This window comes from Pezoporus occidentalis, unplaced genomic scaffold, assembly GCF_034315485.1.
Source record: "Pezoporus occidentalis ecotype Australia unplaced genomic scaffold, CSIRO_AGI_Poc_V1 ctg21, whole genome shotgun sequence".
NCBI lineage: Eukaryota > Metazoa > Chordata > Aves > Psittaciformes > Psittacidae > Pezoporus > Pezoporus occidentalis.
Genome location: NW_026913964.1, coordinates 532,520 through 557,581, shown reverse-complemented (window position 1 = coordinate 557,581; position 25,062 = coordinate 532,520). Strand labels below are relative to the sequence as shown.

Below are 25,062 nucleotides of genomic sequence, written 5' to 3'. Positions count from 1 at the left end.
TCCAGAGGAGGGGCACGAGGATGATCAAGGGACTGGAGCACCTCCCGTATGAAGACAGGCTGAGAAAGTTGGGGCTGTTCAGCCTGGAGAAGAGAAGGCTGTGTGGAGACCTCATAGCAATCTTCTAGTATCTGAAGGAGGCCTGTAAGGATGCTGGGGAGGGACTGTAGTGATAGGACAAGGGGTAACGGGTTGCAACTTAAACAGGGGAAGTTTAGATTGGATATGAGGAGGAAATTCTTTCCTGTTAGGGTGGTGAGGCACTGGAATGGGTTGCCCAGGAAAGTCATGAATGATGATCTTAAGCTCCTTTCCTACCGTAACTATTCTATTCTATGATTCAAGGCTAGGATGGACAGAACCTTGGGTGACATGGTTTAGTGTGATGTGCCCTGCCCATGGCAGGGGGGTTTGAACTAAATGTTCTTAAGGTCCTTTCCAACTCTAACTATTCTATGATTCTATAACATAGAAAGAAATATATTCCTGAATGCCTGACAAGTTGAGCTGAAGGGAGATGCCTACAAAGCATGAAGGGCATTTTTCTTGGTAGGATCAGACCTGTATAGGCTTCTGTATATTTGATGAGACTCTGAGAAGTGTACTTAATGCCGTTTGGTTGAAAACTGCTTGGTAAAGTTTGGATTAACTATCTATTGATTCCTTAAATATCAATCAAAATATAATCATCATCTTTCTACTGTTTCAATGTGTCCTCAGCCAGAATCATAGGATTCAGCATGATGAAGGATTAAATTGATAATATCTGCACTTCTTTGTTGTATTTTGTTTGCTTTGTCATGCTTTTGTTTATTCCCCTGTAGAGGATGAAGTTTTACTGCAGTCCATCCTTACAGTATCTCTGTCAATAAGAAGAAAACAAAAACCTGGTTTGAATTTAGCCTGTATCTTCTTACCCAGTTTTTAGAAGATAATTATAGCAACTCCAAAACTCTTCTTAAATTGCCCATTAGGGAGTAGTGGGGGAAAGAAAAACTTTTTTTTTCCCTGTTTTTTTTTTTTTTCCCCTGACACAGAATGATCTCTTGTGGCAGAAGGGATCAGATTTTTCTACCCTCATCCCTTCCTATCTTGTGTCATCACAAGTCACACTCTATTAGAGTACTAATGTTTCTATCAATAAGTGATGAATTTGCCAGTGGTGATTTAAGTTTAAAATTACGTGTAAAAATGTAATGAAGCCTCCAAATCATGAATTAGATTTCAAAGAAATTATTTCTGACAGTAAAAACTACAGGGCCAAACTAATTTCGAGGGTGGAATTTTTTACCCACTATAAATTAGGTCATTAGGTTTTGACCTGCATCAGGTCAAAACAGAGGTGATTCTGTAGGAATTACCTTTTAAGGCAAATCACAATTTGTCTCTTGCTGCGGCAGCCTTCTCATATTGGTGTGTAACAGGGTGAGTATCGTGCTCCTGCAAAATAAAAATAGTCTCTGCTGCAACGAGCTGTTGTGAGCACCAGTCTGCTTCTGATTATATTTTCCATTGGTCTGAATGACAGTTTCTAATCCTGTTTCCCAGCCTTCTGCCCTTGTTACCAGACTTCTTGTCTACTATAGACAAAAAATGATACCCTGAGGCTCTCTCAGCCTTTGTTTTTCTAAACAGGGTTATATTTTTATAACCCAAAATGTTCTTTCCAGGTTTAAACTGTCCCATTTTGCAACCACTTTGCTTGTGTAGGAGCACATGCCTGATGCTGGTTTGCAGTTTCACAAGGAAGAGAATCCCTTTACTCAAAAGTGCACATGGGGAATTTGCTGTTGCTTGGAGCATGTTCATTTAGTTAATTAGATTTGTGAAAGATAATGAGAAGGTTCCTGTCCTAAATTCAGAATATTTAATACAATTTGGAAATGTTTGTAAGTTTGTTTTAAATAATCAGAAGAACCAAAGCTGTCCTGTTGATTCTCTCCTGTCTTTCTTTTCCCCCAAATACAAGGAGATAAGACTAGTCAAAGCTATTTCACTGCATCAAGAAAAAAAGGGAGGGAGGGGAGCAGAGAGTTCTTCTAATGCTGTAATAATTGTGCCTATAGACTTTATTGAGGTTTGGTGATTTTCTCTGAGCTGCATGGTAACAGAGTGGTAGCCAGCATGTTTCTGAGTGCTCTCAGGTCTCCCATTTGGTGATGGGAGCAACAATTTTTCAGATTTACACTAAAAAGCTTTCTAAGAAACAAACAGGAGTGAAATGCATTGCTTAGATGTGGCATAAATAGATAATAGAAATTCTTCTCGTCTCTGTTAATTTTGTTTGAATTGACCCTGCAAATGAGCCCTTTTTCCATCAGACTTCTGGTTCACCTTTTTCATTATTAACATTTACATTGGTGGTTTCAGAAATTGTGGGGTGTTTTAAGTCCTCACATAGTTTTGATGAAGCAGTCATCCACTGAATACCCAGCTTTTGCAGTTTCTCACTATTTTTGTTACATTGTTTTTAATTTTTTCCCTTGTGTCTGCATAAGGTTTCTTGGGAGGAAATTCAGCCCAGGCTGATTAGTGTTGGTATTTCTGTTGTCCCGTTTATGTTGTAGAAAGAGGTGAGTGCAATGGGATTAGTGGTTGAAACTTGTTTCAGTCCTCTCAGTTAAGGGTGCCAGGACTCATTTACTGCATGTATGCTGGGTGTAATTTTTCAAAGCTCTTTATGAAAAACCTCTTTGGGCAAAACCTAAATATCCGTTGCTTTTGATTTGCATATTTCAAATCTGTTTCCAAGATTAGATTGTCTGTAACACATTTATCTATCAACAAATTGTTTGTTTACATGATGAGGCATTCCCTTTTGCAAGCTGGGTACTGTTCTTCATAGCTCAGCCCCCAGTTTACAGCACTTGTGATTCTTGGCTGAATGCGTTTCTTACAACCTTCTGTGTGGATTTGTCTGTAAGTTCAGTTGTTACCACTAATGTGAGGTTAGCAAAGAAATCATTATTTCTTTGCATTACTTGGGGAAATCTGTTCACAGGGATGTGACCTTTGCAATTTCAAAACAACTGGAATCCAGTCCTGGGTTCAAGACTTTCTGTAGTGCTGTTATGGTCCTGGTCATTTTAATCATGCAGATGTCTTAGTGGTGCTGATGGGCCTTGTCTGTGTTGACAGCAGAGAGCACTGTCACATTTCTGCTTCAGCTGGAGCATTTTGCACTTGCATATTTGCATGTCGTGTTCACATAGCCAGTTTCTCGAAGCCTTTCATCCTTCAAGTACACTCTGACTGCTATGGTGTTTATGCCCCAGATTCTGTCCCACTGATTTCTGAGGTTTTCCTACTGTCAGAGTTGTTGTCACCTTGCTCTTCTGACACAGTTTGAGAGTTTCTTCTTGTTCGTATGCTGCAGCACTTCCAGTGACACTGACTGTGTTTCACTCTTGTTAGTTATCTTGAGGAATTCCAAATCTTCCAAGATCTGGAGATGCAGACTCTGGCTACTGACCTGAGTAGCATTCAGAAAAGTATTTAATTTATTTCTGTCCCAAAGCAGCACTAGGTTGGATGGTATCTTCTGAAATAGGAGTCAACACATTTTCTGTATTAATTATAAAGGTAAGTGGAGCCACTGGCTTTTCTTTTTGCTATATTTGTCTTCACACGTGATGGCAAAAATTTCAGCAGCGTTATGTCAAAAGGTTTAGTAGTAGGGAGAAAATGATGCTGTAACTTCGTGTTCTGTTTTGGGAAAGATACCATAGATAAAGTTTCCAATAATTTTTTAGTATTGCATTTTGCCAGCAGTCAAACCCAAGAAAGGTGAAAGTTGGCATGACAAAGACTTACCCAACTGTTGTTGTCAGGCTGTTTTGCATAGTGTCTGGGTTTCGGCTGGGATGGAGTTAATTTTTTTCCTGGGAGCTGTTTGGATTTAGTCTCAGAATGATGTTGATGACGCACCTATGTTTTAGGTGTTGCTAAATAGTGCCTTCCCTAAGTCAAGGACTTAGTTTCCCATGCTCTGTCAGTGAGGAGGGGCACAAGAAGCTGGGAGGGAGCAGAGACAGGACACCTGACCCAAACTAGCCAAAGGGGTATTCCATACCACAGCATGCCATGCCCAGTGTGTAAACCGGGGAAGCTGGCCATGAGCCACAGACCACTGCTCAGGGCCTGGCTGGGCATCGGTTGGCGGGAAGTGAGCAATTATATACGGCATCACTTGTGTTTCCTGAGTCTTATTCCTCTTCATCATTATGATTATTGCTGTTGTTGTTATTGGTTTAATTATTGTTATATTTTACTTAATTTCAATTATTAAACTGTTCTTATCTCAACCCATTCCAATTCTCCTCCCAGTCCTATCTGAGGGAGAGGAGGGTGGTGAGTGGCTGTGGTGATATTTAGTTGCCAGCTGGGGTTAAACCATGACACGTAGTCATGCAGTTCTCATGTGACCACTGGAGAGCTGGCTTCTGCTGGTCACAGAGGTACACAGCTGAGTGGATATGGTCAAGCTTTGTAGAAAAATGAGATTTAAATACGGTCTGATTGGGAAAAAAATATCATAGGTGTATCATAGAAAGGAAATGGTCTTTAGTAATTATTAGAAGTGCCTTTTTATGCTCAGGTGGAGGCACTGTATGTCCAGTACTGCTTATTTTGTTAGAGTCTGAACTAATATAAGTAGTCTAAGTAGCTATAGAAGCTCTTTAATAGTCATATCATCAGCCTGTGGAGCTATGCCAGAGCTTTACCAGAGTTGAGTGTCTGCCAGCATTCAGCGTATGAAATCATGCAAAAGGACATTGGTGGTGAGGCAGAATGACAAACACAACTCTTTCTTCGTACTAAGCTGGGAGGTAAGGAAGTTGCCTTTTGATTTTTAATACTTTCAAACTTTTAGCATAAACCATGAGTTCTCAACATTTTATAACCCCTTTTTTAATAAAAGTCAAAATTCTCAACTATGGCTGCTGGATTTAGTAGCTGGAATATTATACAAACCCCCATGCAACTACTATGTGACTTCTCAAGTATCCCAAACTTCTACTGGCAATATCAGTAGAAGTACAAGGTGGTTCCTTTGGATTACGAACTCATGTGCAGACTGATCCCAGCCTGCAATTTCTTTAATGCTGCTGGTTTAATTTGGGGTTTCAAGTTTGGGGTTTTGGGGGATTTTTTTGGTTGGTTGTTGTTTTTTTTTGCTACCTACAGGTTTTTCAAAAACCATTTTCTTCACTCTTTGCTATTTAATACTTAGGTTCTGCAGTTTGTCCTCCTGGCCAAATTGGGTATTTTGAATTCCCCTGACAAAACGGAGACAAAGTATTACAGGAAAATGATCAATGGTGAATAATGAATAAACAGCAGAGCAAGTCTCAGATTTTCATTCGCATTAAAAATACCTTTTCCAGAATTCATAAACTCCTCACAGCCTTTCAGTACCTCAGAAAAATCTTCACAAAGCACAAACCCCCTGCACTTTGCACTTCTGTGTGTATGCGTTTTATTTTCACTACAGCAACACCTGGGAGCCTGTACTGTTTGTTTTAGGCCAATAGGATCATGTAAGGTAAATTGTGATTCCAGCTCCAAACATCTTTGAATCCCATAGGAGATTTATTGCTATTGATCCAAGTCTATCTATATTAAGTTTTGAAATAAGTATGAAAGCATGTCACAGTCACAGCTGAGTGAATGTGAGCTTTTACTGTGTTTTGGGTCATGAACGGCAGGTCGTGTCACTGCAACTAATCACAGTGCAATGTTTCTGAAATGGTTACAGTTTAGATGATGGAAGTTTTTCAAATAAAAGTTAATGGGATTCTGAATAGCAGGTCTGCACACAGGGTCCTTCTTTATAAGAAAGGTGCTGCAAAACTGCAGCACTGGTAGTGAGTGACTGCAGCAAACAGCGCAGAATCTATGGCTGGAATTGGCCTTTGCTGCTGCGCTGTGTTCAACACAGCCTGTGAATACCTACTGTCTGCATAGATTGCGATTCAAGGATGCTCTGACTTTATGAGTATTATTTGGTTATATACTGGTGATACCTCACCCTGCCAAGCCAGTGCTGTGATATCTCAGGGAAGTACTTGGGAGGACAGATAAGGGACAGGGGCAGTGTTAGTATTAAATGAAATTAAAGGAACCAAAAGGACTCAACTGTTTGGACTAACAAAATCATGTGCCATTGACTACTGAAAGTTATACTGAAGGCATTTTTTGCTGTTTATCTAGGGGTCCTGACTTGCCTGTACCAAGGGAGTTAAGGCAGCACAGCTTAGAGCTGCTCACCTGTGACTACTTAGGCTCAGTCTTTCCTGTACAGCCAAAGTACTGGGTGATGGCTGCGTGCAAGCTCTCACACCGCACCATGAGAAGCCAGGTAAAAGCAGCTTCTAAGATGAACACCATGAACGTGCTGCAGGGCAGATTAGCCTGTGTGTGGATGGTGACTGTGGAGCAGCTAGCCTCAGTAACTTAGAGGACACGTTTCCCAAAGGAACACCTGCACTGTCACACAGTCAGCAGCAGCACATTCAGTACTTGAACCAGCACTTCTGTATGTTGACATGGGCTGAGAGATGTGGATTTGGCAGATAGGGAGCTCATACAGAAAACTTGGGCTGTGATCTAGGAGAATTTGTGCTCCAAAATCACCAGTGCCAGTTTGAAAGGAGCAATGCCTGTGTCTCCAAGATTGGATGTGCTAAATAGAGTGGTATGTTTTATGTCAGCTTTTCTTTGAGGATGGACTTGAAGTAAAGTTCAAGGTGCAGGGCATAGGTGATGAATAGGTCATGATAGGTGTCATATCCTTGTAGTCTTCTGGAAAGATTTATAAATTTTAAGACCAGATGAAATGGTTAAGGTCATCCTTGGTCCATAGCATTTCAGTCAGTATTCTTGTCATCAGACTAATGACATCTGAGTTATAACTTCTAAAAATTCTTGAGTCTTGGTTTTAATACATTATTGACCACATATCATTCCTCATTATTTGTTCCAAGGATTGTTTTTCCTTCACAGCTCAAATTATGCCTTATTTCAATCTTGTATTTGTCTAGCTTAAACTTTGAATAGCCCTAGGGAGCGCTTAGATGGTCCTAGAGGTGTGAGAAGGGCTGTGCATCCTGGAAGTCATCCAGGATGCATCCTGTGCATCCAGGGAAGTGCTCTAGATCTCTGCCATAATGGTGATGGGCACTCACCTCAATTAAAACCAGTGTTTCTACAGAGAAAGCTCCTGAGATGTCTGACACTTTCACCCAGAGTGTTGAGGATCTGTTTTCTCAATGTTGTGGGTGACTAATTCACCTCCCTTGCTGCAGTGATCACAATATTGTGGAGTTTGGGATCCAACTGAGTATGCTGAATGTTAGTATTAAGACTAAGGTTTTAGATTTTAGAAGAGGAAACTGCAGCTTCTCAGAGCTCAACTGGGAGGGATTCCATGGAGGGTTCCATGGAGGATAAAGGAGCTAGCGAGTGTGTGAGTTTTTAAAGAATGCTCTCCAGGAAGCACAAAAACAGTTCATCCCCTTTAAAGGTAAGGGAAATAGGGGAACAGGAGATCCCATGGCTTACCTGTGAGCTTCTCAGTCTTCTCAAAACCAAAACAGAAGCATACAAAGTGATGGAAAAGCAGACAGATACCCTTTGAGAACTGCAGGGGCATTGCCATGGTGTGCAGAGATGCAGTTAGAAAAACAAAACCTCAGCTCGAAACAAAATTGTCCAGAGACATCAAAAAACACAAGAAATGGTTTTTCAGGTATGTAAACAACAAGCAGAAATAGAAAGAAAATATGGGCCTGCCGTTAAGCAAGAGAGGTGAGTTAGTTATCCACAACACTGAAAAGACAGATCCTCAACACTTTCTTTACCTTTGTCTTTACCAGCACTGTTGAACCCTAGGCGTTAGGAACAAAAATACAGAATCTTATGGGGCGACCTTATCACCATGTTCCAGTATTTAAAGGGTGACTACAAAGAAGATGAAGACTCCCTTTTTACAATGACTCACGTGGAAAAGATGAGGGATAACAGGTGCAAATCACTCTCTCCATGGAGATTCCATTTGGACACTAGAGGAGACTTCTTCCCAGTGAGAACCAGCCATTGGAATAATCTCCCCAGGGAAGTGGTGGTTTCCCCAACATTGGACACTTAAGATTTGGCTGAAGAGAGTGCTGGGTCATCTTGCCCAGACCATGCTTTTGCCAGGAAAGGTAGGACCAGATGGTTCTTAAGGTCCCTTCCAACCTGGTATTCTGTGATTCTGTCCATTAACTCTCATTATGTTGTTTTCTGGTAGATTAAAGTGCTGTCTGCTGTTGGAAATCGCTTCTCCATGTAGGTACCCGAAAACTCCAATTAGGTTGCTTTTTAACCTTGTCCTTTTATTTAGTTTATCCAGGAGTGTTAGTCATGTGAAGTAAAGCATGATTCTCAGTGATTGGCTTTTTCTTGTAGGACTTCTCTAAAATCTTTTCATATTTTCAGTAGATTTCTGAAAACATCAATATCAGTTCTTATTATACAGATAATGATACAACTCAGCCTTTATAAAGATTATGTTGAATATACCCATGACTCTTTTCTCTGTAAGTTGGAAGAGTTGCCCTCAGAGACTTTCCATCTCCATTTCTTCAGTCCTTACACAGATCTCCTGCTTTCTATAATATGATTTCCAGTCTTGTAGTGTGACCTCTTGTCTTCGTTCTTAAATGTCTGTTCTGATATTTGGCTATATAAGCCCCGAGGCTCTGTAACCAAGCAGGCCAAATGAGATTAGCAGATTATTTAATGCACAGCAAGTTTTGTGTGTTATCTGTAAAATTTCATTAGCAGTGATTTTTATACTTCCTTTGCTAGCAAGCAGAAAAATACCAAATAACTGTGGGTAGAGAACTCACTAAAAACCCCACTGAATGAATCCTTTATTTTTAATAATGTTCCATGTTCATAAATTTTACTTTTTCCAGTACATTCAGTGTGGCTGCCCTGACCTTTCTCTTGAACCACATAAACCTAGAACCTGGTGGCTGATTTGAGCTCTTTAGAGATGTCAAAAGCAGTAGGCTTACATAGGTGGAGAGACCTAGATGAATGCCACATGCAGAAAAGAGTTTCAGACCACTTGTACTATTACATACCGGAGAATCCAAGGGGAATGAGAGAAAGGAGATAGTTTCCAGTTTTAAGAAGAGACTTGGGATCAATGCTTCTCTTTGGCAAAAAGCCGATCTCTCAATTAGGAAAGAGGGGCTCATTTTGAATAGATAGAAGTGTAAGCAATAAATACAAAGCAAGTCAGAGGCAGCTGAACAGCATCCTCAGAGGTGTTCTTGAGACCATTGTCCTATGTGGCAGATTTAACTTTTCATTTTGTTTTCTGCTCCTCTCCAAGGGATAACTCACCCTTCTGATAGAGATTTGTTTCTGATTCATCATTGGTGGTTGCTTAGTCTGACTGGATTATTTCCAGGACCTTGATGCCATTTCTAAAAGGGGCACTTCCATATGTCAGAAACAACTTCTAGAAGGCTTCTGTCCTGAGTGAAGTCAGTTGCATGAAAGCAGAGTAGGTGTAAACTACAAAAAAAAAAATTAAAATAATAAGAATAAGAAAGCACAATGGTTTTGTTACTGACAGAATGCTTTTAAGACTCGAGGTTTTATGGAAGAGAGAGAAAGGGGATGTTTTAGCATAGAAGGTTGGTAACAGGATACAGCTCATACTTTATGCTTGTACTGACTACAAGGGGCAGGTTGAGCTGTAGTTGATTAACAATAAGCTTCAGATGATTTGCACATTTTTAAAGGCAATTCCAGAGACTAGCTACTGTAGTATGTAGTATGTTTGAGCCAAACTACTGTAGTTTAATCCCAGAGGCAAAACAGAGGTGTTTGGAGATTAAAACTGGTTAGAAGTGATTGCCATCTGAAGAAGAGGGTGATTTGACCAGCAGTTATCTGATTGAGTCTCTATAGTTCTCTATAGACGTGACCTTGACCTATATAGATATAGTTCTCTCTTAGACATGACCTTGTTCAGTTCTTATGAGGGAGGCAGGCTGAGAGACACCAATTTTGCAAATTCCCTTCCTTTTTTCCAAATGGTGGCTCCTTTGTATTTGGGCTGGGACTCATCTCTGACATAACATGGGTGTTCCATTTCACTGGGGAGTCTGCTCTAGTTCAGCTACATGTGGTATGTGATCTTCAAATACTTACTAGCATTCTGGGTTTTGTGGGGTTATGTGAGGATGGCTCAAATCATAATCTCTGTTGTGTCCCTTGCTGCTCACATGAACAGTATGTGCATTTTTTATGCTGGCTTTTGTTGACTTTTCCAGTTGCAGCTCTGAGTATCCTTTCCCTTCATTCAGGATCACCAGGTAGTTGAGGAACTGAGACTTCTTGGTGTCTCCTGACTCCACTATCAGGAGTGGATGGCCACTGATACCAAGATACACAGGCTGTGTGTCGCCATTTACATGATGATGCAGTTCCAAAAGAAATTGGCATGTGCCCTGGGTGGTTTGAAACACTGCCTCTGCCACAGAGTGGTGGTGCTGATGCTGTCTTCCACTGCTCACCCCATGGGGTCTGGGAGGAAAGACAAATTTCTTGCCAATTTGCAGCTGGGTTTGGCACCTGGCATGTGCATGTATCATGTTCTGGGATATAGGATGGCTCCTCAAGTAGCAGCAGTTTGAGGTGAACCTTTCTTCAAGATTTTTGTTTCTCCTTTTATCCAGCTTGGCTGCCATTTAGCAGGATGTCTGCTGTTCATTTGGTAAATGCTACTTTTCATGTAAAAAACTTAGCATCCCAGCATATGTAATTCTGTTCTATATGGAAATACCATAGTCCTCCAGCACCTTACTCAGTTGAAGGTACTGTCACTTAGCTCTATTTAACACGTGGGGAAACAACCATGTTTCCCTTTCCATTCAACCAGTGTGACTTCCAATGAGAAATGTGGCTTTTTTTTTTCTGGCTTCATTAGAAATAGAGAGGGTGTTGGAAACTTGCATTTTGTGCTGTATAAGTGTGACTGGCAGTTTGTTTACTTGCTTGTTTTCTGTTATTGTGGAAAGCAATCTCCATGTAGTTTATTCATTTGCAATGACTTGAGTCCCAAATCATTCCATTCACAGTAAAATCTGTTTTCAATGAAGTGCAGTGAAGAGCTGCAATTGTTTGTTTCATTAAAACAAGGGAGGCATTTAACAGCAGTAATTCACTTAAGTTGCTTTTGTTGTCTACTAGCTTTCCAAGACATTTTATTCCAAGACATCCACTTTACAATATCTCCACTGGAATGCTTACCTGAGGATTAAAAACAGTAATTCCAGTTGCTGAAAGTCAGAACTCCCAGGGTGTCAGAGATGTTGTTTCGCAGAGGGGATCATTTATGACCTTGAATGAATGTACCCTAATGAAAACATGGTTTCGAGCCACTGGAGACACCATGTGACAAATCCAAGTTGCTAGAAATGTGAGCAACTACATTGATGTTAGTGGAGCCAGGCAGATTTCTACTAGATGAGGAGATGGCATTTAGCATAATGTGCGATTCTTATAAGTACACGTCTATGTGATTGGAAAAAGTGAACATGTTTTCAAGGTAGAAAATATAGGTAAGGAGATGATCCCTTGTCTGGTCTTCAGCCAGGAGGATATTGAGATTCTGTTCATTTTTTTCAAAATAAAGCCAGGCAACTTTTCCGACGGTCTTACTGAGTTTCTGTGAAGTAGCTGAAGTTACTCCAAAGCCCTTGGTTTCATCCCTGGATCTACAACTTGTGCTGTCCTCTCTCTGGGGGTGTGTTCTGCACTTCTCCCACTTTCACGCTGAGTGGAGATCACCCCACAGTAGGCATAAAACTTGTTGTAGTGAACCTGACTTCATCTTCTGGTCTGCTCCCTCCAAGGACAATGGTAGTTATCCTCACAGCATTATTTATTTAAAATGAGTTAATTTCAGATAAAGTATATCTTAAGAAAAAGAAAGCAAGCTGTGTGTGAAATCTCTCTTTCCCCTAAGAATTAACATTCCCTGGATCTAGGAAGACACAGCTTCTTTAATTTGTTTCCACAGAATTACTCTTTCCAGGCAAGTTTCTCCAAGCAGTAAGAGATTTTAACCCTTCAGTGGACTGTTTTGGTTTGGGTTTTAATGGGTCTTTTAGTTACAAAAATGTGGCTTATCAGTAGACATTTGTTCCCCTTGTTCTAAGAAATCAGGAAAATGTCTTCCCCTGAGGACATGATTTAACCAGCCTTCTCCTCTGCTTGCTTTGCTGCTTACCTTCGTTGTTAGTAGTTGCCAGTGGACCCGACAATGACAAAGCCGTGTTCAGCGGAGCAGCTCTGCCACCAAGAGGTGGCAATACCAATGCCTGTAATCGGCCATGGGGAGTTTGTGTGCCGTTCCCATAGCCCCCGGCAAAGTTTAGGTCCCATCAGAGGCCTGATCTAGCTGGGGTTTAATAGTTTGATTTTTGCAGAGATGTATTCTTACAGCAGTGGACAAATTCTGTATTTTGGCTTATATTTTCCTACCAAAGTCATGAATTTAGGAGGAAATGAACTTCAGTTACTCAGATAAATGGATTTTCAGATAGCCCACACTTATGTAGTTTGTGGGACTCATTCATCTTCTCATACCACAGTGGGAGCATAGGGTATGTTTTGCCTTAGCTATCCCTTCTCCCCCTGATATTTTAGTGGTGCTCTCTCCTATTTGAAAGCTCTCTCATTCACCTTTAAACTAACTAAATGAGTATTGTAAATTATTGAAGCAAAGGTTGATCCCATGGGATGGCTGCAGCAAATAGATTAGTGGGCAGATTGCCAAGTCCTTCATCTCTGTGAGTAAACTGCTGGCTTCCCCTTTCCCAGATCACAGCATCTGCAGAGGAGACTGTGTCCAATGTCACTGTTTCGCCTAATAAATAATCACACAATGGTCATTAGTTCCTACACGGGAAACAGCTTGTCTCACTGCTTTGATTTACCTCTGCACGTCCTCAAGTCTTCGTGACAGCTAATTGGAGCTCAGGCTCTATTGACGTGCATCCCTAGGTGGTTGAGAGGGGGGTTGTGCTTTTTTTTTTTTTTTGGTCTGAATATATGGAGATAACAGGTTGTTAGCATTTGAAACACAAATGCAACCCACTTTTCATGTCTATTGGCAAAAAAAAGCTCAACAGCAAGTATCATATTAATTAGCATCCTTCTCAATTTGCTTATCTGAGGTTATATTGATGGTCGTTGAGGACAAATGAAAGTGATTATCCTTTTTTTTTAAATAATGGGGAAGAAGGCAGAGAGGCTGAATACAGATACCCTGGGAATATCCTAAACCTAAGCATGGGGTTTGAAAGAACAAGCATTTCCCTTTTCTGCTGGCCTGGATTCAGTGTACATGAAATTTCAATACATAAGCATAGCTCAGACAAGTCTTTACACCTGGTAAAAGTGTGGTCCTGTAGCCACTAGAGATCAAGGCAAAATTACTGTTTACTGGGACACGCAAGGAACAAATAACTATTACAGGATCCTGTCTGGGAAAGGATTATTTGAATTAATTGGAGGGGCGGCACAGGAAGGAGATGGTGGCTCTGAGGGATAGTTTGTGCGATCTGTGGGACACAAGACTAATGTATGAAGACAGAGGAGCATTGCTGAGAGCAGCAGTTGGTGGGATACATACCTGGAGACAGGGGGTAGAAGCTTTCTTGTGTCAGTCATCTTTGGGGTAAGAATATGAAGAAAACCTTCTACAAAGGGAGTTTTGTACTGGAAATAAAATGATGATGTTAGGTCGTGATGGCATCCAACTTTGCTGGTGTCACTGCTATTGAGGACATCAGTATAATTTTTTTCCCAACTAGTTTAATACTCTGAAGAGGGGTTTGTTTATATGTAAATAAAAGGTTTCTTCTACAAAATCAGCATAAGAAGTATCCTGAATGCTATATAAATAATTAGGTCTGTCATAAAACACATGCACTTCAGTGTTCACTCACCTGCAATTCCTCCAAAGTGCTTGTAAGGCTTTTGACTAAACATCCAGGTAGTTAATTTGCAGTGTCAGCCTTTTGTGTATATAATTGATTTTATTTGCCTGCCTAGTTTTACTCAGCCCTTTCCCCACATTTGCTGCAGCATACCTTTGAAATAAGAAGCAGCAAGCCAATAATTCATGTTTAAAGTTTTTATTCCTAGGTTCACTAAAAAAACAAGCCTTGTTTTTAACGAGGTCTAGGACTATCTCATTGGGAAGTGCCCATGCATAGGGTGCCATACAAGACAGAGAGCTGGATGTGCACATGCTCTTGAATAAGCAGTCAGCTGTGCTATTGACTTCATTCTGTATGGAAGCAAAGAATCTGCATAGCTGCATCTTCACCTTTTTAGCCCATATCTCTGAGCTGGTTATGATGTACTTTACTTAAACAAGCTTGGGGACTTGATGCACAAGTTATCCAGTTGTTGCTGTACATAAGAACAGATGAGATGGCATTGGCTTCTCTGGCTACAGGAAAGAACACTTTCCGCTTATTCCAGCCATGATCGGAGGCTAAACATTCACTTTATATGTAGCAATGATAAAATGCCTGTTTCTCCCTTGGACTTTAAGAGAATCATTTGGACAAAATGAGGTGCAGTTGGCTCTTGCATAAACATTTTGTAGTTGCAGGGTTTAGTGTCTTGTCACACTTGTGATCTCTTGTTTAAAACAAAGCAGCATTAAAGCTGCTGTTGGGATTTATTAGCATTTTAAGAGTATGAATAGTACTGGAACGTTTCAGTGTCTCCTTCCTTGCAGCCTCAGCTGTCTGCCACATCAGGTGCCTTGACACCTCCTTTTGAGCAGAAACAGGTGCTTGTAGACTGAAGGCTGACTGAAAGTGCAATTAACTGTATACACAAACCATGGACCCAGGAAAAACTGATTTGGAAATTCTTTGACTTTCTTATTAGCTTTTTCTAGGTTCTTCTCAGAGTATGGTGGGAAACACTTCCTCTTACTGCTTCACCAGTTGCCTGCTCCAGGCCAATGCAAAATGTACTTGTCCTTCCTTTTGCTTCCTGATGAGCCTTAGTTTTACCCTTTCATTGCCAGGAATGTTACTGACACTCTCATGTTAGTAACTCCATTTCTTGTCTCAGATTCTGTACAGGGCTTCATGTCCCAGATTGGTTTTGGTATTCAGATACCTAACCCTAATTATGTTATTAATTTTATGGCATGAGTGGAGTCAAATCATTCCTGTTTTACAAATAGAGAACTGAAACAAAGAGGAACTATGTAGGAAGGCTGTGGCACAGCTGAAAGGTCTCACCTCAGCTAAGTCAAACCATCATGTTCCAGAAATGTTCATTCTTCTTCCAGCTCTCAGACGATTTCCTACAGTCTTCTGTTCCTTGAGTCTCCAGGAACTTTTTCCTCTGAAGATACACACCCAGTGCACCTCTCTTGGTATCAAACACTGCTAGAGCCAATAAGCATTTCAACTAACCTACTGAACTTTGGAAGATCTGTAAAATGTTTGACTTCTGACATAGGCTTTTGCAGTCAAACTAGGAAAAAAGAACTCACTAAGCAATTGTTTTGCTGTGTTTAAAGAAGCAGTCATAAAAAAATGTTAAGTCCTGGAGTTGTTTCACATTTGGGGAGGAAGTGAGGAAGAGGGAATCCCACAGGGCTAAGCAAAGTGTCCTGGCAATGCCATTTTATACTGATGACACAGAGAAGAAATGACCATATTGTCTCTTAAGCAGCAAACATCAGCAAAACTTACACGATTTCTCTTACTAAAATCTTTTAAAATTTCTATCTATAGGCACATGGCATAAGGAGGATTTCTGCTGTGAGGAGAGCATGTACTGCTCTCAGCTTCTTATAGACAGGCTTGGGGACATCTCATTTAAAACAAGCCTTACCTGTGGTACAATCACTCTCATCTCTTAGCAGGCAAGAGGGCTTCTATAAATGACCTTATAGATTAGGCACTTTCTGTTTACATTTGATTTCCTACTCCCTGCTATTTGTAGAGAATGATTATCAAGGCATTAAATTAAAAGTTTTGCGCAGTGGGAAGTTCTTGGACATTTTGTCATTTCATTAAAGCCCCTTCTGTTCTGGTGGAGAAGCAGAGAGGTAGGGGAAACAATCACCAGAAAAGTCAGGAATATTTACTTACCTATATTGAAACCCTGCTGAGAGGCTTTGTCCAGTTTAGGGTGTTGGTGGGGTAGAATTTTTGTTCATGATATGGTAGGAAAGCATTGAGGCTTGAAATTAAAAGTCTCCATTTACCTGCAAGTAAGAAACCTGGGGATGCTGCTGGCATCCTCTGACCTTTGCCTAAAGGTTATAGAATCATAGAACAGTTAGGGTTGGAAAGGACCTTAAGATCATCTAGTTCCACCCCCCCTGCCATGGGCAGGGACACCTCACACTAAACCATGTCACCCAAGGCTCTGTCCAACCTGGCCTTGAACACTGCCAGGGATGGAGCATTCACAGCTTCCTTGGGCAACCCATTCCAGTGCCTCACCGCCCTAACAGGAAAGAATTTTTTCCTTATATCCAATCTAAACTTCCCCTGTTTAAGTTTTAACCTGTTACCCCTTCTCCTATCACTACAGTCCCTAATGAAGAGTCCCTCCCCAGCATCCTTATAAGCCCCCTTCAGATGCTGGAAGGCTGCTATGAGGTCTCCACGCAGCCTTCTCTTCTCCAGGCTGAAAAGCTCCAACTTTCTCAGCCTGTCTTTGTACGGGAGGTGCTCCAGTCCCCTGATCATCCTCGTGGCCCTCCTCTGGACTTGTTCCAACAGTTCCATGTCCTTTTTATGTTGAGGACACCAGCACTGCACACAATACTCCAGGTGAGGTCTCACAAGAGCAGAGTAGAGGGGCAGGATCACCTCCTTCGACCTGCTGGTCACGCTCCTTTTGATGCAGCCCAGGATACGGTTGGCTTTCTGGGCTGCCAGCGCACACTGCCTGCTCATGTTCATTTTCTCATTGACCAACACCCCCAAGTCCTTCTGCGCAGGGCTGCTCTGAATCTCTTCTCTGCCCAACCTGTAGCTGTGCCTGGGATTGCTCAGACCCCGGTGTAGGACCTTGCACTTGTCATGGTTAAACTGCATGAGGTTGGCATCAGCCCACCTCACAAGCGTGTCGAGCTTCCTCTGAATGGCATTCCTTCCCTCCAGCCTATCAACTGAACCACACAGCTTGGTGTTATTGGCAAACTTGCTGAGGGTGCACTCAATCCCACTGTCCGTGTCACCAAAAAGGTGCCAAACAAGACCAGTCCCAACACCGATCCCTGAGGGACACCACTCGTTACTGGTCTCCAGCCAGACATTGAGCCATTGACCACAATTCTTTGCATGTGGCCATCCAGGAAGTTCTTTATCCACCCAGTGGTGGACGTCTCCAATTTAGAGACAAGGATGTTCTGTGGGACCATGTCAAACACTTTATTTGAGAATCTAAGTGACATCTCAAACTGTCAGCAAGCTGAAAAGGAGTTATTGAGGATTTCCTGAAAAGTCTTCTTTTGGCCATTCTTCCAGGGAGGATTGCAGCAATGCTGGCTTCCTTCTCTGTGTTCTGGGACAGTGGAAGGTATTGGTATCGCTTCAATTCCATCAATGTTTGCGTCATGTTAGCTATAAATACTGATAATGCACATTCTGCACAGATACAGCTTTCTTGTTTGCCCAAGAACTTTTGCTCCAAAGCATTTTCTCCTCCTCCTCAGCAGCAGAATTACAGAATTTGGCTTCTCAAGGCACAGTGCTTGTCTTCTGTTTCATGCCTTAACAGTAAGTAGATAAACTCCAATGCCTGTCATTTAGACAGAGTGAGATCTGTCAAATCATCCCCAGGAAATGAGAAGGCTACTACAATCTCCCATCTGTAATACAGATGTATATGTAGTGCTTTCAGCATATCTGTGTCTGTGCTAAGCAGAGGGTTTGTTGTTGCTGCTGTTAAACAGTTTTTATCTCAGCCTCAATTATGCCTAAATTGTCTTATTCAAGGAGGCAAGGTGGAGTCTGACAGCTCATGGTCCTCTTGAAGGATGGTGGCTTCTGTAGCTGGGCTTGACAGCCAGCCAGACACAATTCTGCTTGGAGGGTCTGGACTTCCTAAACAATGAGGGGACAAAGCTGACAGAAAAACAGATTTTACATGTAAATTGCTACAGCATAAATAGCTGTCTTGAGGGAATATAGATTAAGAAGGAACCAGTTTTTAATTTGGCCTAGATTTATTTGCAGACTTCAGTAAGATTTTTTATTTTTTATTTTTTTTTAAGGAGTGTTTTGTAACAGCTGTAGTTCAGATGAGGCTCAGATCTCTGCCCATTCTCACTGCGTCAGCTGCTTTCAGCCTTCCAGCCACTTTTCCTGACCCCTTGTGGTAGTTTCCCTCCAGTTCTGGTGCATCTCATGTAGCTTTCCGTTCAGTAGTTCAAATACTGAGCTTTCTTCATTGCCTGAAACTCTCTGTACATGACTTGTCTGTCTTAGAGTGGTATATGTTTTTAGAGAGACTTTTTAATATGATAATGAGAGGTTTAAGAGCCAAATTAGTGCCTTCTGGAAGTCAGTGAGAAAGTGTACTCATTGCAGTGGGAACAGGATCTCATTTTAGATAAAGTGTTAGTGATATGCATGCCCCACTCTTAAGAAGTGGCTCTTTTCCACTTGTGAATTGTAAACGGATTACCACATTAAGCAACAGGACACATTTAACTTATGTTAATAGAAACACCACTGAAATCTGATGGTGCTGATAAGCATGAGCAAGCCTCCAATGTGTCTGAAGTCAGAAGTCATAGAAATGGACATGGATTAGGTGCCAGCTTGAAGCTTGCACTTCTCTCATCTGTTGACTAATGAATCCCAAGGAGGAAAGGAATTTTCCTCTGCTTCACTTTCAGATTGATAAAAGGTTCTTAATTGCCTAACCTTTCAGAAACTCTTTCTTCTAAGGAAATCTCTGGTATTCGACATGACTTAAAATAGGCATCTCATTTAGAATAATGGTTTGCCTACTGAGAGTTTTTATTATGCTTCATTGTGCTCCTTCACTAGATAGAGTTGTGCTTTGTGAAAGGCCTGGCTTGTGTATGGGTGAACACAGCAAATTCAAATTACAGAATATTTAATGTAGTTGCTGTGGTTTAACCCCAGCTGGTGAATAAGTACCACAGAGTTGCTTGCTCACTGCCTGCACCCCTGGTGGGATAGGGAGGAGAATCAGAAAAATAGGTAAAACTCATGGATTGAGATAAAAACAGTTTAATAATTGAGATAAAATAATAGTAACAGTAGTTATTATTATTAATAATAATTATTATTATTTTAATTATAATGAAGAGAGAGAGGAATAAAACCCAAGGAAAAAAAAACAAAATTATGCACGATACAATTTCTTACCATCTGCTGACCAATGCCCAGCCTGACCCAAGCAGTGATCTGTGGCTTATGGGCAACTCCCCAGTTTATATACTGGGCATGACGTGCTAGTGTGGGCTAGTTCGGCCAGTGTGGGTCAGCTGTCCTGTCTCTGCTCCCTTAGGGCTTTTTGTACCCCTCCTCACTGTCACAGCCTGAGAGACTGAAAAGTCCTTGATCAGGGTAGGCACTACTTAGCAACAACTAAAAACATTGGTGTGTTATCAGCCAAAATACAGCACTGTGCCAGTTACTAGGAAGAAAATTAACTACATCCCAGCCAAAACCAGGATAGTGGTACTTACAGTCTGTTTTGCGATAGACACTTTGCCTGGCTAAGGACTTGTAGCACAGAGACAAACAAGAGGAGCTGACAGATGGGTGAATGCTGGGTGGGATCATTTATCAAGAGCTTTGATGAATCACTGTGGTGCAGCATTTCATTTTCAGGAAGATCATTTTCTGAAAAACTCAAAAGGCAGAAGAGCCAGCTGGGGGTTTTTTTTTGAGTTTTCATTTAAATCAAATATGCAATTAGAATAAAGGCATATTGAAAAGTTTCTGAAAACATTTTGAGGAAGAAACAAAATTGAATTTAGGAGGAAACGGAATGAACTGGAGGAGCATTTGCTAGCTATGCTCCACATGCACCTTACTTACCCTTCTCTGGTCAAAGCCAGTAGGAAGCATATGTCTACAGCTTCCAACAGTGCTTCAATTAGGGAGAAAATATCCATCTTATAACCTTGTACACAGGTTATTTGAAGTACAGGTCAATGTGCGTTTAATGGAATTGTTTGTAGACAACTTCCCGCAGCATGAATGAGAGATGAGGTCTTGCTTAATATCATCTGTGTTCTTAGAAGTCTAAGGCTACTTCTGCAACAAGACTGATTAATTCATGCAAGATAACACATCAGTAAAAAAGGCCTTACGTAATTGACTAAAAACAGGGAAGACAGACAGAAGGGGACTTCATGCTGGTACCACAGCTGCAGACACAAGTGACAGGAGACCGAAGACTGATGCTGCTTCCCCTTTCTTCTGGTGACAAAGGGCTGCAGACTCAGCTGTGCTGTACAAGGTTATTTCTAGGTGGTGATGAAGATCTTCCTGTTCCTAGAGTAAGCAAACAGCAGTGTGAATGCTTTAAGGAGCAGCTCTGTGAAAAAGAGGTTTTAAATCAGCTTCTCTTCAGAGAATAGCACTCTTTGGTGCATTTACAGCACACCTGGTTAGAAGATCAGTTAGAAACTTTAGTAAAGGAGAATTATGTAAAATCCTACATTTACAATCACTCAAATAAATATAAAGCTCTGTGTGTGTGTATGAATAAAACTGTGTGAGATTTCCAGATACCTTCCTATGTCAGTGAACATGAAACAAAAAAGAAATCTGGAGAGAGTTTCACAGCAAGTGTATGCCTCTTTCAAGGTTACAGCCTGTGTAGAGATGAGAGAGAGAAGGAAATGAGACACACACATGGTGTGGGATTCTAAAAAGCTTATATGCTCTTCCAAGCATGATTCAAACAGGCACTTTACTTTTTAAAACAACAAATAAAAATGGTTCATACAGTGTGCATGGCTTGATGTTGAGGGGCTTGATGTTGAAGCTTTTTGAAACAGCAGTGAAAGAACTGGGTGCATATTGCCTGTTTTCTTGAGTTTCTGAAATATGGAAATCTGTTACCAGTTGTGTTCCCAGTATAAAGGTCTTGCACTCATGAGGAAGAAAGGACTTACTTTCAATTTTGCCTCAGCAAGTTGCTTGGTAGTGTGTCCGCGTAAAAAGAAGAGCAGGAATGCTCGGTGAGACAGTCTCTTGGGACCATGTTAAAGCACACATGGACTAACAAAACTGCTCCAGATCTTGAAGTACTTTATAAATGTTGATTGCAAGTTATTGAATGTATTATTGTTGTTGTTACTCTCAAACAGGCTGTGAAAATTTCATTTATAAGGGCAGCTTGTGAGCCTTGGTAAAGGGGGTTATCACGCTGAGCCACTGCAGTGGTTTGCAAAGCAAAATTTGAGTGAGGAAATGCAAACTTTGCTTTTTGCATCCTTTTGGTAGCATGGCATTTGCCTCTCAGATAAGCATCACTCTTTCATTTGACCTTCTCCCTTGTTCCAGATTAGTGGTGATGTGAACTGTAGGCTGATGCATAATTCTCTCACTTGGCAGATCTTCTCAAGTGTGATAAATTAATATTCTAAATAAGCTTTTCTCTTTTGTCTTCAAGGCAACAAATCTGCCTGATAGATTTCTGTCCCCACCTGTCCTCAGCTAGGCTGTTTCTCTTCAATGTCCCTTTCCAAGTAAGAATTAGTTTTTCAACCATTAATTTACCTCACTACCTCTGTAGGACACTATATTTCAAAGCCTCTCTCAGACTAGCAACACAACTGTGCCTTTCCATCCTAATTGATGGCTCTGCTCCAGACCACAGTAGGTCTAGCTGAGACAAAGGGAGCTGAAGGAAAATGACAAACCAAACCCCAGTTCATTCTAATTCTTAAATGAATGCCAAGAATCCCATACACATACAAATTTATCATTATTGCCTGTAATTTTCACAACTAATTTAACAGTTAATGATAGCTTTTCAGCTTTGGTTTTCTCTTCTAATTAATGTACCAGTGACTATGTATAATCTCTGTGTAAAGTCAAAAGCCACTTACATGTTAATTACAGTGGGAGCACAGCGCCTACTGTTCAAGATAGTCATCCACAATAAAGTGCTTGCATGATAGTTAAGGTGCTGAGATTAAGTTGTACATCTTTCTGGTACTGTCTCAAAGTTATTAGTGGATCAGCTTGATGGTGGTTAACTTCTGTGAAGGAAACACACTGGAAAGACCAAGCACAACCTTCTGCATGTACAGCAGAAAATTCTTGGACATGATGAACTTCTGAGGTCATGTTTTTTTCTGGAATCATATTGTTGAGTAACGTTACATCTACCCCATAATAACTGTGATGTAGTGGGTTGAAAATTCCACTTTCATACTGTGGAAGATGCTTTGCACCCACTTTTTTTTCCAGGAGCAAATAAAACCCAATTTTGACTCAACAAAGCAGCGGGAAAATCCAAGTGTGGGGTAGAAGCAGAATACTTATGTTAACTCAGAATTAGTATTGGTTACTTCATTTTAGATCTCCCCCTTAGCTGGCACAACTGGTGTCAGAGGGGCAATCACTAAAGAATTTGCCATGTCTGTCTATTTTCCAGTATGAAAGACAATACATTTTAACTTAGCTTGTCCCCATGAAGCAAGTTGTGAATTTAATTTGGGTGGTTTTTTGACTGTTACAGCAGAAATATCTCAGAGTGGCACTGTATTTTGCAGTCAGATTTCTAGCAGATTGATGGAAAAGAAAATGGGACAGGTCTGCTCACCCTTCTTGACATACCTTTGATGTCAAATGGATGATGAAGCACCTGGGCGGGGGGGATGGGACATAGGGTGTATTTGAGCAGCACTATTCAGTGCTTTTCATTTGCAACAGAAAAATCAGGTTAAACCATGAATATACATTTATTATTTACTTCCTTTTTTGTATTGGCTTGATTCTGTAGAAATGTGTGTGTATGGTTAGACTGAAAGACAGACACTTGCAATCATGTTGGATACTACCTGGTGGTGACCAGTGGATCCAACAATAGACCACTTTACTAGCAGAGACTCAACAAGAAAGCCATCTTCAACCATCTCCAATTGCAGAAGCCTCTAAAGAGAACTTTGTACTTTCATTAAATCAACAAAAAAGAATTTATTTAAGAGCAGCTCAATTAAGAGAGATATAAACAATCCTGTTTGTCCTGAATGTTGGCTATCTCATTGCCTGATGCTGTAATATAACTCTGTCCATCCTGCTGTAAAAACTGGGGTACCCTGACTGATATAATGAACACAATTCTGAGCATCAGTACAATGTTAATGCTGATCTCCCAGGAAGCATATGGAAGATGCTGAGATGTACCTGGTCAAAGTTAAAGATATTAAGCTAAAAGGAAATCTGTGGGTAGGTGAATATCTTCTTCATAGGCCTCATTTGCAAAAAAAAAAACAACCAACTGTGATTAAGCACAATCCAGTCTCTCTGTAGTACCTTGGTGGTCAAATGAGAAGGGAAAAGATGTTCTGGAGGTCTGTAATGGAAAACATTAACATTAACTCAGAACAAGAACTCTTCATTTTCTTTACAAAATGCACATAACCTGCAACGGATACCAGCTCTACTGGAGAAAAGCTTTAGGAAGTGTCAGTTAACTTCGATTCACTTCAGTGTAGGAATGTTGTCCAATATCTCCCCGCTCTGCACACTTTGATTCTGAAATGTGGTACTTGGCAAATTTTGAGTTTTGTGTCTTTTGTTGTTGGTTGTAGATTGACAAGTATGCTCAGCGGGATCTGAAGAAAGGGCTTCATTTGTATGGGACAGATGGAAATATTGGCCTAACTAATGCATGGAGCATCATTCAAACAGATGTAAGTGAGCTTTTTGGTTTTGTTTTTTTTTTTTCTCTCTCTTCTTCTTTACCCTCTGTTCTGTAACAGCATATTCTGGATGTGAACCTGATCGAACCTCCAGACCCCAAGCCAATCTCTTCCTCCTAACCAGGTGGGACATGAGCAACTAAACTCTGCTCTTTGTAACAAATGGTAATTTTTATTTATTTTTCCTTTGGCCATGGTAGCTTATTTCTTTTAAAAAATGTGATTGTGTTGAAGCCTAAATACCATATAGTTCTGTGCTGTATGGATGGTGGAGAGGATGGCCAGACAGGAAACAAGCAGTACCTTCTCTTTAAAGTCAAAGCGACAACTTATGTTGGAATGAAGAGTGTAGTAACAAAGAACCATTTCAACAAGTTTTCATTTCTGTCCTGCCTCCTTTCATGGCAATTGTTGGTTTCTACTATGTAGTCAAAATGGAAACCAGCCATGGCATTTAAAATATTCTCCTACAGTCAGTACGTTTCTCCCAGCAGAATTCAATCATCTTCTATCACAGATGGAATGCTTTTTGCTATGTTACAATCACTGATGCACCCTTCTGATCCTCTGACAGTACTCTGCCAGTGTTTGTCTCATAAGGGCTGGTGAACACTGTTGCTGGCTTCCTGCTCTTGTCCTTGTCTGGCTTGCTGAGGAAACACCATCACTTACAGTTCAGGTTTATTAGCTCTGTCCTTTTCATACTCAGTTCAATCAGTTCTCGAGGGTGATCTTTCTGATTTGATTTCCTCTGCTTCTTGAATGAAGAAAAGTGCTTCAACTTTGAGTTCTGCTTTAGGAAGAAGCACTCATACTGCCTTGGCATCACTCAAAATATCTTGTATAGCTTTCTCAGATGCTCCTCCAGAGGTACTAGTGTGGTACAGACAGGAAGGGCTTTAGACTTACCTCTGATGTCCTAAATCAGCCAAAAATGAGTTCTTCAAGTGCATCCAAAGCTATGCAGACTATTCAAGAAGATGGATGGGCTACCTACCGCATTCTGATAAACCTGCTAATTTACCCTTTACTTTCTCTATTGCCATTTGGGCTGAAATCCTGGACATCTTTCA

At 40.9% G+C, this 25,062-nt stretch overlaps 1 protein-coding gene and 1 long non-coding RNA gene across 11 annotated transcripts in view; one reads left to right on the top strand and one right to left on the bottom strand.

Moving 5' to 3' along the window:
- The window catches only part of TSPAN4 (tetraspanin 4), a 468,448-nt gene that overhangs the window by 429,683 nt on the left and 13,703 nt on the right, over positions 1-25,062 (top strand). For all 10 annotated transcript variants that reach the window (XM_062619103.1, XM_062619100.1, XM_062619104.1 and 7 more), the window contains one exon: positions 23,879-23,980. In XM_062619103.1, the coding sequence (XP_062475087.1) occupies positions 23,879-23,980 (102 nt within the window). The remainder of the gene's footprint in view (positions 1-23,878; positions 23,981-25,062) is intronic.
- On the bottom strand, positions 485-16,391 carry LOC134163889 (uncharacterized). The gene is made up of 4 exons (XR_009964896.1): positions 16,203-16,391; positions 13,706-13,791; positions 1,362-1,440; positions 485-862 (listed from the first exon to the last, which is right to left on the bottom strand). It is a non-coding gene; the product is annotated as an uncharacterized LOC134163889 (long non-coding RNA).